The sequence below is a fragment of the Myotis yumanensis genome, unplaced genomic scaffold, assembly GCF_028538775.1.
Source record: "Myotis yumanensis isolate MYYU_CA2020_CCGP unplaced genomic scaffold, mMyoYum1.0.hap1 SCAF_1, whole genome shotgun sequence".
NCBI lineage: Eukaryota > Metazoa > Chordata > Mammalia > Chiroptera > Vespertilionidae > Myotis > Myotis yumanensis.
In genome coordinates this window covers 18,264,734-18,279,579 of record NW_027223752.1, presented here as the reverse complement: position 1 = coordinate 18,279,579, position 14,846 = coordinate 18,264,734, and the positions used below count along the sequence as shown (strand labels likewise).

Below are 14,846 nucleotides of genomic sequence, written 5' to 3'. Positions count from 1 at the left end.
GAGGATAATATCTCTGTGGTCAGGAGTTTGGGGACCGTGAATCTAGGCTAACTCTAGGCTAACTCAGCATACAGATTAACGACTGAATAAACTCAGTGAATAGACACAATGGGCCCACACAGAAAGTTTACTGAACTGAGTGAAGAAATCTAAGGCTCAGAGAGATCCAGGAACTTGCCCAAGGTCACAGAGTTGGTTGGTGACCAGGTTAGCTCTAGAACCCAAATTCCCTAACATCAACTTCAGCCCGCTGTGCACCACCCCAGCTCTCTCTATTAACCTCTGTGCAACAGATACCCTGTCAATCAACTCATACGAAAAACAAGAGTCAGTCACTTCTCCCCTCCCACAGCACCTTGCATAGATATTCTAAGTCATGTTGTATGTGTATTTAAGCCTCTCTCGCCTACTAGACTGGAATCATCCTTGTTTTCCTGTTGCCTAGCACAAAGTCTGCTTATAAGCATGAGATTAACCTGCTGGGTGAATGAATGAGTTATGAGAAAGCTTCAGGCACTGCACAGGAGTGGTATCGTTCATTTATTACCTACTAATACTATGTCAGAGAAACAACCCCCCGCAATATAAACTGATCTCAAAGGATGGGGAAAAACCTTTCAAACAAGTCAAAGAACCAGAAGTAATGAATGTAGGCTTACTCAAGACAGATAAGCAAGGAATCTCACAACGGTCCTCCGATTATATTTGTCACCACTTCTGGGCAATCTGCATTCGCTACACATAATATCCATATCAACAAACAGAATCAGGGCCTTTGCTCGCCAGGAAGGAGCTGTGTGGAGGAGCATCAATGGTTACAGTCCTAATTAGCAGGTAACTCAAAATAGCATCCACAGACTCATTCAATGACTAAAATTCAAGAACATTGTGAGTACTTAATAAAACAAATATTTGATAGAGTTGAGCATATTTTCAAAGGTCACAAACAGAAATGATACATCGCTTATAAAAAAATGTACTACATTCAGTGGCTCACAATAAGACACATGAAGGAAAATAGATCCCATGTCAATGGCCACAGTCCACGTCTGTCTCCGATCAATCAGAGTCCTTAAGGAGTACGTGAAGCAGTGAGATGATACAGGGAAAAAGCAGCAGACAAGAGGCAGCAGGGTGGGCTCTCAGACTGGGTATATGGGATTTTATCAAGTCACGTGCACTATTTGGACCTCAGATGCCTCATCTATAAAGCCACAACATCTCCTAGGACCCCAGCGAAGAGATTTCTATACCCTGTCCACAAATGAACATCTGCTGAGTTCAAATTCCCGTTAACAAAGTGACAGAACTTTGGGTATTATCTACAATGAAGTATATTCCACAGGACAGGGGTCAACTCTCCTGTTTCGCTTGAGACACCTTTTTCTCCAGCAACAGTAAGACATTCTTTGGTCAGCACACTGGGTACTAAGACTTGGATTTCCTCTCTTCCTTTTGTACTTCTTGACAAGAGGGTGGTAGTAATGGCAACATGGGAAGGAAAGAGGCAGCTGTTGGCCAGGCAAGGTCAGCAGAGGCAGGTATCTTGGCAAACCCAGAGTATTACTAGTATAGTGGAGTGAAAACAATTAGAGACCCGTGTCATCCTAACAAGAGAAAGCTCCTCAAAGAGGATAGGCAAACCTTATTAACAGTAAACACTCAAGTGTTCCCAAAAAGCTGGCCAAAGTTTACTATAAGATACTTGAATTGCTGGCTTATGGCCTATCCATTCTCTCATAAGGTATTTCAAGGGTACCTACTAAATGCCGAGCAACATGTTCATGCAAAAATTGACAAGATGTGCCCTGGCCAGTGTGGCTCAGTTTGTTGGAGCATCGTCCCATGCATCGAAGGATGGTGGGTTCGATTCCCAGTCAGAGCACATACTCAGGTTACAGGTTCGATCCCTAGTCAGGCAGGGTGTGGGAGGCAACCGATTGATATTTTTCTCTCACATCAATTTCTCTCTCTCCCTTATACATACTCTCTGTCTCTCTCTCTCTCTCTTTCTCTCTTCCTCCCTCCCTTTCAGTCTCTCTGAAGACCAATGGAAAAAAATATCCTCAGGTGAGGATTAACCAAAAAAAAAAGGGGGGTGGGGAGGGGGGGAGAGAGAGATACATTAATCGAATATGGACCTTCTGTGGATTCTCATTTGAACAAACCACTGCTAGATTTCTTTTTACCAGACAATCAGATAAAACAGACTAGATTTGGGGTGATAGTAAAGAATCACGGGGAATTTGATTTTAGAAGTGATAACGGATCTATAGTTGTGTGTGTATGCGTTCTTATGCAGCGGGGGTACATTAGGAAATATTTGTAGTTACAACCATAAAATCCCTGGGATTTGCTTGAAAATAATCCAGCAGAGGGGGCGACGAGGGGCATGAAGAGACGGCATGAAACAAGAGGGCCAGTGCTGATGTGGACGCCTAGGATGGCTGCCTTGTCCATGATGGCCCATGATGCCGCCGCAGAACTGAAATCTCCCACAATCAAACGTCTAAGAACGGCAAGCGTCATAAGTCCAGCGGAAGGGTTTGGACTTGATCCCTCTAAGCCTCGCATCTCAAATTTCACTGTTAAGAAGAATCATTTGGGGAACTTGCTTAAATGCAGATCCCCAGGCGGCACTACCAGAAATTCTCTTTCGGTAAGGCTGGGGTGAGGCCCAGAAGCCTGCATTTCTAACAAAGACTCAGAGCCACTCTTCGAGGCAAACCACTCCAGGTGAAAGGAATGACTGTTGGCTGTGACCAAACAGGCAGCACTGCGTTCGAAGGCATGGAGGGGAGGCGGCCAGTGGAGGGAGGAAAGGGCAGAGGAGGCCCCTGCAGCAGTGGACAAACAATGGAGACCAGTGCAGGGGGGTTAGGGAGGAAGGGACAGCCAGAGACATTCAGGAGGCAGAATCAGGGGCCTTGGCACCTGACTGGTTACGGGGTTAAAGAAGAAGGAAGCATCAGGGATGACACAAAGTGCTCCCCAAGGACCAGGTCTTACACCTCTTTGTGCCCACAAAGCACCTAGCCCAACGCCCTCCACACCCAAGAACTCAATGTGGCTGAATGAACAAAGGAATGAAATCACCTACCTGACCCTGTTTCCTACACAACTACAGGGTAATTATTACTGTGCTTAACTGCGATACCAAAGGGGGAGAGATGGCACCATCTGAAACAAGAAGAAGGAAAATTCTCCCCAACGCCAAAAAAAATGAGCAAAATCCAAAGGGCAGAGCCGAGGGGGCGAGTCACTCATTCCATTCCTATGAATTCCAGAACGGTCGAGACATTAACAGGAAGTAGTGATATCAACAAATAAAAGCAATGGTCTGTGGAAACAGGATCATTTAAATAAAAACAACTAACTTTCCAAATTTCTCTCTTTCTCCCTCAGGAACACTCTACTTCAACCAACAGGGTAAAGGTAAAACAAAGACGTCTCAGATCTTGATTCAACATCTGGCTGTGTCACCCTAGCAAGCCACGGAGTTTCTCTGAGCCTCAGTTTCCCCACCTGCAAAAAGAACACACTACCTGCTTTACCGTGGTTGGGAAGCAGTAAGATCACAGGTATAAACGCCTCACACAATTTCAAACGGTTCCCATTTTCACACTCAGTCTTCCCCCATATGCATCCCCACCCCCATGTCCAACCTAACCCCGATGACTCCGGTGACCTCCTCTCTCCTGTCACCAGCCCCCTCCTGGCCACAGCTAATGAAATTCTGTCTCCTCTCCAGGGTTCCCAATTTCTGCTAACCTTTAGGGGTCTTCTCCTTTGGAGTCCCAAACCATTAACGGAGCCAGGGGTCAATCCCCTGACAATTGACAAATGCCACTTTTAACCTGCCTGGTCTCTTTTTATCTTTGCCCCAACTACTCCAACCAGAGTTCTGTAATCTCTTTATATCTCCAATTCCCAGCATAGAGTAACTACATTTTCCCCATGTTGACAATCACAATGCAGTGACCCGGGCTGGCACACCGTGGTTAACAAGAACCATTACCCAAATTCCTTGATCTTGAAAACCAGGACAGCTTGTATTGGATAGCTGGCATCTATGCCTGTCTACAACAGGGGGCTAGAGTTCATAATTTTTGGTAATCACTCAACCCTATGATTACAGGCAATTTGAGGGCAGCTTGCAGGAAGAAGTAGCCACCGAAGAAAAACTTTGCTAGTTTGGGAACCACCAGCCCCAAATTTATGGATACGGAATGCAAGGAAGAGGAAGTCATCACAGAGACGATAAAGAAGCAGGAAAGGGGGCTCAGGACAGTCCCAGAGTCCTCGGGTATATCATCTCTCCACCTGTGAGAGATTTCCTTCGGGGGGACACACAGAGAAACACTCAGAAGTTCCTTCTCATTTTTATTTTCATCATGAAAAAATGTGTTTGAAAGACCAAAGGCTTTCCAGGAAACACTTCAGTGCAGGCATGTTTCAAGTCCAAGCCCCATCCCAGACGAAGAGACAGTCCTAGGAGCTGTCTTGATCCCGGGGACCCTGGCCCCAGGGTGACCAGGGCTGAACACCCAACCCAGAAGTCGGCATGTCTGTAACTATGACAAATGGTGAGGTCAACGTCGCTGGGCACTGGAGTCATCACATTGCAGGGGGTGGCACCAACACTCCATCACAGCCAGCCAAGGGCGTGAGGCAGCAGAAATGAAGAGCCACGCAGGGGAAGCCAGGCTGCAAAGAGGAGACTGGACCAGGTCCCCAGAGAAGGGCAGGGATGAGCATGCAGGTGGCCACAGAGGGTGGAGGGAGCAGCTGCAATCACCGTGGACCCGTGATGCGCTTTGCTCCTCCTCACCACTGGCCCTGGGACTGTTTATGATGTGCTTGGGACAAGCACTCTTTTCCTTAAGCCCACGTGGGGGGGGGGGGGGGGGGGCTTTCTTTTCCTCGCAACCAAATATGTCCTGAAACTAAATAAATTCCACCAGGAGATCCGTCTTCTAATCTATTTCAACTGACAGCAGCTGCTTTTGTCTGATTTATTACCTCTGTAAGCCCTGCCTCCGGGAAAAGGGAGGGACTGCGATCTCCTTGAAAGCAGGGCTGATTTTACACAGGCAGGGCCAGGGTGTGCAGCCCTACATCACTGCGCCCTACGTGATGCATCTAAACTAGTTTGGTCAGCTTATCCATTCCCTGAAAGCAGGGAAGCCACCACATCAGCAACTCCGTTGCTAAGGCAACTGCTTACTTTCCATATCAACTGCAAGCTCGTTGCCATGGAGACGCATATACAAGAAAAATTCCTCTCTCCAGCCAGGGACCAGATGGCAGGGAACTCGCAGAAGTCGTGGGTTAGGTAGGGGACTTTGCTAAACGGGATGTTTCCTGGAGTGCATTTCTCTCATCATTTCGGAGATGCTGCTGGCCCTGAGCACCTTTAGAAGTTACACCCTCATTACCAAAAGCAAAGGTTTGTTCTCTTCTGTTTGCAAAACACTACGGGCAGTAACTGCCATAACTACAGGTAAGTTATTTTTTCAATGATTCTGAATTTCTTCCTCTAAACATAAACCTCTTTTGTTTTTGTTTGCCATGTTAAACATACCCCAAAATAATTCTCTAGTCAAACACTAATGGAGATACAAAAGAACTGAAATAGAAGTTGGATTTCACCTCTTTTCTAATGGAGGCTTAATCCAGAAATACTTTTTAGTTTTCACCCACTGAGCACCAATGTATTCCAGATTTAAACCTCTACTCTGACTTGTCTATTGAGCTTGAAACTCACATATCAAACTTCCAACTTGAACATTTAAGATGTTCAAAAGCCATCTCAGATTTAACATGGTCAAAAGGGAACGTTTGCCCTAACCTCTATCCCACTTCCCAATCCACTTCTACCCATACACCTTCATCTGCGAACCCCAATCCTGGTCAAAGCCAATGTCATTTCCATCACCTCTAGCCTACCACTGAAACTAGCCCCCAAACAGATGTTTTCCCCTTTCAGTGGTTCTCAACCTTCTGGCCCTTTAAATACAGTTCCTCATGTTGTGACCCAACCATAAAATTATTTTTGTTGCTACTTCATAACTGTAATGTTGCTACTGTTATGAATCGTAATGTAAGTATCTGATATGCAGGATGGTCTTAGGTGACCCCTGTGAAAGGGTCGTTCGACCGCCAAAGGGGTCTCGACCCACAGGTTGAGAACCGCTGCCTTATGTCCCTTTAAATGTCTCATTCTCCTGTCTGTAATTCACTTCCTATAGGCCTCCTTTCTGGTTCTTGGCCATTTCAAGCTATTGCCACCTCAGGGCCTTTGCATGTTTTCTCTGCCCAAGGTCTTTGCATGGCTTCATCCCTTTCATTAAAGACACAGCCAGTCACCTCCTCTGGGAAACCTCCCCCCACCCCAGCCCCACTCCTCTCTAGTACACTACCTTGTTTTACTTTCTTCATTCGTGTATCACTATCTGATACATATATGAACCTGCTGTTCTATATGTGCCTCCCCTCACCCACCCTGTGCCCCCAAGGATAGGAAAACAGCCAGGGAACTGTCACAGGTCAAAACTGCATCCCCAGCCCAGCATTCCGCAAACATGTGTGGCGAGAATGAACCACTGCTGAAAACGACAGCAGCGGCTTCGTACTGTACATGCAGAGTCTAGTTTTTACTTTGCAAAACTAAGCTTCTGCAGGGTCTCTCAGAATCATGGCTATGAACAGAGGTTCTTAGTTTACATAACTGCATCTATGGAAGATTCTGGAAGGAACTCAGCATTCCGTGATGTATTCCAGGAGCACTGAGTGTGACTCTGCACCCTAGCTCTGCCACACTGCCTGTGCTGGGTGTTCCTCCCCTCCACAACAGCCATGACCGCAGTCAGCGCGCACGTGACCTGGCCTACCCTATCCTTCTAAAAACAAAGCACATGCGTGCTGCTAGCCGACGTTCTGTCTAATGACATTAGTTTTCTGTCTAATGACATTAGTTAAATCACCTGTTCGCCCTGCCCCTAGAGGAGGGCCTTCCGTCACAGCCTTCTGGGAGGCACTTCACAGAGCTCCAATAAACGGAAGGCAACACTGAACTCAACTCGACCCCACCAGGCCCAGAGGGGAACCCTACACACCACGCTGGGAGAAAAAAAATACAGAAGGTGGGTAACTGGAGAGCCCCTCCCCCTGAGAACAGCACAGTCACTCTGCCCTATTTACTGGTCTCCTGCTGGGTTCACAAGCAAAGGTACTCAAACAAGCGTGCCAGATCCACTCCCCCCCACCCCACCCCCGCAACCACCCCAGACTTCATTTTGTTCTTGGAACTGGGTAATCTCATACAGCAAACCACCAAGTTCTTATTAAAAGAACAACTTTACACCACTCTCTATCTTCAACCATATATTTCCTTGCTTTTCTTCTTATCATACTTGGCACAGAATACATCATCACCTCTATCAAGCTATTGCTTTTGGAGATTTTTAAATGCAATTTAACCAAAATATCTTGAAGCAAACCTTAACTGAAATGTGTTTTTTTTTAATGGGTCTGCTTTAGTTAAGTTACTAGAGCAATTTAAAGTTCTCCCCTTCCTATCTTAGTTCCCCTACCAACTCTGCATACTCACTATTTACATAACATCCCAGGCCACATATTTCTCACCTTCCCTTTTCTCTGATACTGTTCCAGCACATCCCTTGGGTCCAGCAACATTCATCTCCGAAGTACCTAATCCTCTGTGGCAGAAAATCCCATGCTTGCTTAGTAACAGAACCAACATTGTATATCTGGGATTGTTATGGGCCCAGTTAGAAGACTACCTTTCCCAGACTTCCTTGCAGCTAAGAGTCATGTGACCAAACTCTAGGCCAGTGACGGCAAACCTATGACACGCGTGTCAGAAGTGACGCGCGAACTCATTTTTTTGGTTGATTTTTCTTTGTTAAATGGCATTTAAATATATAAAATAAATATCAAAAATATAAATCTTTGTTTTACTATGGTTGCAAATATCAAAAAATTTCTATATGTGACACGGCACCAGAGTTAAGTTAGGGTTTTCAAAATGCTGACACACCGAGCTCAAAAGGTTCGCCATCACTGCTCTAGGCCAATGAGATAAGAGCAGATTGTGGGGTTTCTGGAAAAACTTACAACTGCAAAAATAAATAAATAAATAAATAAATAAATAAATAAATAAGACTTTTTTGTGTGTGTCTTTCCCTGCATTCTCTTTCTTGCTTCCTATAATGGGAACAAACTAGCTGATGCCATGTTGGACCATGAGAAGGCCTGAGAATGGAAACCAGCAATGAACGAAGAACAGCTGGGCAGAATGACAGATGGTGGGTCTCTGTTGACCAAGACCTCCTTTATGTGACGGAGCAATGCACTTCTATGTTTACTCACTACTATGTAGATTTTTCTACAACAGTCAAATTTCATCCTAGCTAATCCATTCTTGATCTCGAGCTCTTTCCCACAGCAGAAGAAATCTTTGTTAGCAATTTACTCACGTGCTCCCCCAAAAGGAATATTCAAAACCTGCTTCTTGCTGTCTTTCATCTCAGCTGCAGATGGCCCTCTTTGGGGAAGGGAAGCTTCCCTGACTAACCTCAAATGACACCCATCACTTACTGATCTGCTTCCTGTACTTGCGGTGGTTTGTGCTTTTTATTTTGTATCATGTCTCATTTCCCTGGAATGTAAGTTCCTAAAAGGTAAGAACCAGATCTCATGTTTTATTTTAACCTTGGACATCACCAACTAATTCTATTGAATAATAAGCAGAGGGTGCTCGCAGTCCCGGAAACTGTAAGTAATGAGATCCTGAAGGCCTACTAACATGGAAGCATTCCACAGGAACAACCTAAGTAGACCCCTACATCAGGAAACTTCGGGAAACTTCAAGCTGGTGCGGAAACAGATGTAGGTAAGGGATAAACTGTTACAGGGACAGTGAGGTGTACTCATTGGGAAGCAGCAAGTTAAGTGAAAAATGACAAGGGTGGGAATAAGAATAAAACACTTTAAGGGTGCCTGAAGCCAAAATCTGTAAAAACAAAAGGCCTGCCTGCCTAATAAGCACAGTACCATCAAAACAAATATCGTATTAGGCTTTAAAATATACATATCCATCGTCTGTGTCAAGTACCAAAAAATGTCCACTGGGAAGGCCGTGGAATTTTCTATAAAATCTAAAACCTGCCATCACCTTGCCAAGGTTTAAGAAGAGCATTAAGATGACGAAGGGCTCCGTGAGAGAGTATGGAATAATCCAAATAACCCATCACTATTTGTGAAAGCAGCAAAACTCATGACTTTCAAATAGGAGGTCAGTGTGCCAACTTCCTATGTTATTTACTGCAGAGAATTATCCTGCAGCTAAAGTGATTTCAAAGGGAAATCCCAAAGCCTCTTCAGTTCAACAGGGAGGTGCTGAGAACAGTTTCTTGTTGGTCAGATATGCAGGCAGTACATCCACGAAGAAGAACCTCATAGACTCACCCAGGTACCACAAAGCCCTGCCCAAGAGAATGCAACGTTTTCTGAACCGTTAATGTGGGGAGAGACTGGGTAGATACATCCATGAGGCCTGTGGACCCAGAAGAACCAGCCCAGGGAGGAAACAGGATCATCACCTGCCCCAGAGACCACTCTTACACACCTCATCCTGTTTTTGCATGTCCCACCATCCAACAGTACCCTGAGTTTTAGGAACCTGCTCATCAACATCAGACTAGTCTTTCTCTTTTAAAAGAAAAAATATTTTTATTGATTTCAGGAAGAAAGGGAGAGAGAGATAGAAATATCAATGATGAGAGAGAATCATTGATCGGCTGCCTCCTGCATGCCCCACACTGGGGATGGAGCCTGCAACCTGGGGATGTGCCTTGACCGGGAATTGAACCGTGATTTCCTGGTTCAAACATGTCAAACTTGCAGCCGGCAGACCGCAAGTTTGACATGCTTGTCCTCGTTCATAGGTCAACGCTGAACCACAGAGCCACACTGGCCGGGCAGATTGCACAGTCTTTCAAAGAGCAATGTGTGTGTATGTTTGTTAAAGTGTCAAGAGGGAAGTTGAGAAAAAGCACAGATAAAAACACACATACCTGAACCATTTATTATTCAGGTGATAAAAATAAATAAATAACTGCCCTTTACTCTCATTTATAAGTAGTCAGAGAGTGTAGTACTTGCTAATCTTATAGTCCTAACTAAGGTCTTTTTTTAGGAGGTATAAGACTTAATCTCCAACTCTGAAACTCTACCTTGATTGATTCGGGCAAAGCTCCTCAATTCCATGGTTAAAAAATAAAAATAAAACTCTCAAGTTCCTTCAAGAGGTAAAACCAAAAAAAGGGAGAGACCGAGATAAAACGGAAGCAAAACCATTTATTCTCCCTGACTTGCTCATTCATGAGAGTATGTTCTTGATGAAATCTCAGCACTGGAAAGAACCCAAAAGCTTCTCGTTGAGGGATTCTCAAATCTGGCTACACGTCAGAAACACCCATGAAAACAGCTTACTAGGACCCCGAATTTCCCCAACCCACCTCACCCCCACTGAATGGGAATCTCCAGGGAGGGGCCGAGAGACGGCCCTGGATTTTAAGAGCCACAGGTGATTCCGATGCAGTCGTACGTTCCTGCCTGCCAACGCCCCAGCGACACACTTGTCCAGAAGGGTACATGTCCCAACCCTCGGGGCAAGGATCATACGGCATTCTGTGTTCTCACAGTTATGGCAAGTTTAAAACCGTGTTCTGCACTTTTAAATCTTTGAAAAAGCGCAATGCCTAAGTCTGTGAATACAATGTGCAAGGCCTCCAGGCTCCCCTATTTCCCACCAATATTCGGGTGCACTTAGTCACTGTCAGGTGCCGCAGCTGAACCTCAGTGTGGGAGCTGCCGCCAAGTAAAATCCCCTGGGGAAAACACAAGCTTACCTGGAAAGGTGAAGGAGGTTTTACTGGGCAAAGTGTCAGGGGGAATGCCTCCCGCTTTGCTCAGCTCGCCAGGGGACAGGAAGTCCCTGGCAGGCTAGGCGTCCCAGAGTGGCCCCCAGCTACCCCCAGGGCAACCCCAGGAAAGAGGAAAAAAAGGGAGAGAAAACCCATACTCCTTGTTTTGTTCTCAGAGCACCACAAACCCTGGGAACAAACTCTCAAGGCAAAACTGATGGCATCTGATCAGAAACATGTCAGTGCAGGTCAGCAGCGTGGCTAGGAAGCCAGAACTCAACATTTCGTAAGATTCACAATCTTAGGTCCTTCAAACCATTCCCTCTTAACAGGTGATATCTGCATTTATTCAGAACTGTCACCCCTGGAGGGTGCATCGGGGAGAGGGTTCTCCAGGACAGACCACCCTACACCCACGTGCCACCCTCACGGCCAGAGAGGGACCCAAGCAGGCTCTGCACGCTCTGGAGCAGCTCACTGAACATTTCAGTGTGTTTGCTGAATTGCGCGCACCAGCAGGACTGCAAACAGCGAGACCGGGGCACGTGGCGACTTGCACAATCATTTCTCACCAAACTAAAAGCCCTGTGCCCGACCTAAACAGTGACATGCGGCTTTGGGGGACCTGAATACCACTCTCTCCTCCACATTCTACCCTGAAATTGCTTTCTAGGACTTTCCCTTTCTCATCACCAGGACCCACCTACTTGGGAGCTTTTAATACCAGACATGGCCCTTTACATGAAAGCAGCGAATTTTCTCTAAGTTCAAAGAATGGTCTCAAAACACTCAACAGAGTGCCCGAGCTGGTTTGGGTCAGTGGATAGAGTGTCGGCCTGTGGCCTGAAGGGTCTCGGATTAGATTCTGGGCATATGCCCAGGTTGCAGGCTCAATCCCCAGTAGGGGGAGTGCAGAGGCAGCCAATCAATGATCTTCTCTCAATCACTGATGTTTCTCTCTCCCTCTCCCTTGATCTCTGAAATTAATAAAAAACCAAAAACACAAACAAAAAACCACTCAACAGAGCCAAGTTTAGAGGTTGGTCTCCAAATGCCCACTCTGAGATGGGGAGGGGAGGGAGGAGGAAGAAAAGTGGACACCTGGGGACAACGGCAGCACCCTACAATTGTTACAGGTAGTTACAGGTGTTCTGGCAAAGGACGGGCCCAGAACACAGGAATGCTCACATAAGAACACCGCACTGAGGCATCACCTGTACCAGGGACCAAAGGCAAGCTCCCAGGGTCCACATCTGCCCCTCCCAGGCATCGCCCCTCCTCACACCCTGCACGCTGCCCACTCCCCACCTTGAACATAAACTCTAGGTGAACAGCATTTGCAGACAAACGTGTCCAGCAGCAGCAAGGAGAAAAATGGCTCCACCACCTCCTTATTCGTAATCATCCATGCCATTGACAAATAGAATTTTCTCAGGCTCAAGATTCTAATGGAAACAGTAACATGTTTCTGGAGAGAAAGAGACGGTCCCAGCCCTGCACAGCAGCGGCTGACCCCATACAATAGCGGTCCTGTGTCTGAACCTGAACTTCAAAAAGAGGGAATGCAGACCATCAGCACTATTAATGAAAAACAAAGCTGGAAAACACAGCCGCATGGTCACTGTGGAGAGAGCGCTTTCTGGCCGCTTATTGTAACTGTGGCAGCATTACCTTTCAGAACGCCAAGGTAGATCACCATTTTCTGTTCCAACTCTCACAGTTGGCCTGCTTTCTATTGTACCTGCTATATCGTTATGAGAAAGGCAAAGCAGATTATTAAAGCTGTTTCCTTCTAGTGGACCATGGAGCTCAAAAGCTTTAAAACCAAACTTCAACCTTTCTTTAAGTCAGTCTCTGGTGGGAACTTTACCCTACGCTAATTTTTCCTATTCAGGGAGTTCCAAAGTTGCCAAACACTTAGGTAAACACCGGATTTCAAAAGTCACCTGGGCCCTAGCTGGTTTGGCTCAGTGGATAGAGCATCAGTCCTTGGTGCTCGGGTTCAATTCCGGTCAAGGACACACACCTTGATTGCAGGCTCGATCCCCGGCCCCACGTGCAGGAGGCAGCCAATCGATTTGAGAGACACATAGATGTTTCTCTCTGTGTGTCTCCTCCTCCCTTCCACTCTCTCTAAAAATATCCTCTGTTGAGAATTAACAAAACAAAACAAAAAGTCACCTGGGCAATTCATGCCTGCCTTTGTTTAGTGCATAATATGCTCAAGTATGACGCCTCCCAATGTCCATTGCTGTCCATGTGCTCCAGGGTCCCAGAGAGACTGCCCTTCTCCAAGTTCAAATTCAGAAAGAAAACTGATGCCATTTTCCCCTATCCCTTTCTGGCAATTTTCCTCAAAAATATATTCATACATCTCATGGTTAAAGGCTGCCCCTTTGTGCTGTAAACCCAAACTGACCCATCCACACTGAGGGAAGAAGCAGGCAGTGTGCACACCACTGTTTTGTGATTATGTTCAGATGCCACAGTGGGAAAACCTCAAGTCAGCACAAACACGAAAAACAGTATTTAATTAATATGCTTAAGGAAGAGGACGTTTACAAGTAAATGAATGAAATCAAAGTACCCATTTATAAATGCCCCTTCAGTGTGGGGACTTTACAGGCCTTAACAATTTGTTAATGGAGAGAAACTGAAAATTTTAGAAAGAAAAAGGAAACACTCGAGTTCCAGACACGGAGACTTACCTGACTCCTCTCTTTGTCCACCTTCTTAAAACACTTATTCAACGACAAATTGTGTCTCACTGAGTTTTTCCACCCAGTAGGTGCATTTGCAAAATACGGGAAATGTTCCAAGATCCAGTTGTAGATATCCTTTACTGGCAGGCGCTTGGTCGGAGAGTCCTCGATGGCCATAAATATGAGGCAGCTAAAGGAGTAGGGGGGCTTGCAGTTGGGGTTCTGCCTGGCATCGTAGGGCATGTCAGAGTGGGCGGGCGACGGGGGCGTGTCATCGTCCAGGTCCTGGACTGGGCTGACGCTCCGGAGCACCGACTCCCCGAAGCTCTTCAGCAAGTTCTTGCTCTCGTGCAGCCAGTTCAGGTTGGTCAGCTCCTCATCTTCCATGGCCCCCTCTTCTAATCGGATGTCGGGCAGAGAAAAGTCGAGGTCATCGTCTTCCTGAAGGGCCTTGGAGAAGCCGCTGCCCCGGTAACACTGACTCAGCCCACGGGAGACGCTAATTCCTGAGCTTTCTGGCTTCTTACTGGGAGGCATGACTGGACCCATTTAGGTGAAGGCTCCTGGGAAACACATTCCACAGAGAAGAAGAGTCAGTGAAACCCAAACCGGAAAGGCAGCCGAGTCCTCCTAGTGCTTTGGTCCCCACCCCCACCGCTGCCCCCTCTACGAACCCCCTTCCACACAGGAACACACCTCATGGCTCCTACCCCAAGGAATGCAAACCCACAATTCTACCACACAGAGATGCACAGGAAGTAAAATCGGTCTATCGTGCACACAGCGCAGTGACTGTCACCCCTCAACACATCAATACTGGAAATATCTCCAGCACCTTTAATGTGCAAACGCACCATAAAAAGAATGGGAAAGTCCACAATGCCTTCTCCCTGGATCTACGAACACTCTCACTAGGACTCTGGGAAAATCAGTTATTTCTTGCTGCCTCAGTTCATCTATTACACACGTACACATATACACAAGTAAAAATATTTCAAGCCTCGTGATTAAACTCTACCTAATAAGCTCAATGCGCAACCCCTCTCTGTGGCTTGGGGTCACAGGGCTCACTGTTAACCATTCTCAAAAAAAGAAAATGCCTCTAAGTTTAAGGCCAGTGTTTTCAGAGTTTCCATACAAGGCCCATCCATCACAACGACCCCCGAATTAAAACTGTGGCCGCAGTATGCAT

The 14,846-nt window shown here is 46.3% G+C and overlaps 1 protein-coding gene across 5 annotated transcripts in view; it reads right to left on the bottom strand.

The window, feature by feature from the left end:
- Nucleotides 1–14,846, bottom strand: part of FOXN3 (forkhead box N3) — a 417,639-nt gene that overhangs the window by 202,672 nt on the left and 200,121 nt on the right. For all 5 annotated transcript variants that reach the window (XM_070415047.1, XM_070415036.1, XM_070415062.1 and 2 more), the window contains one exon: nucleotides 13,661–14,217. In XM_070415047.1, coding sequence (XP_070271148.1) covers nucleotides 13,661–14,203 — 543 coding nt within the window. In that variant the 5' untranslated portion in view covers nucleotides 14,204–14,217. The remainder of the gene's footprint in view (nucleotides 1–13,660; nucleotides 14,218–14,846) is intronic.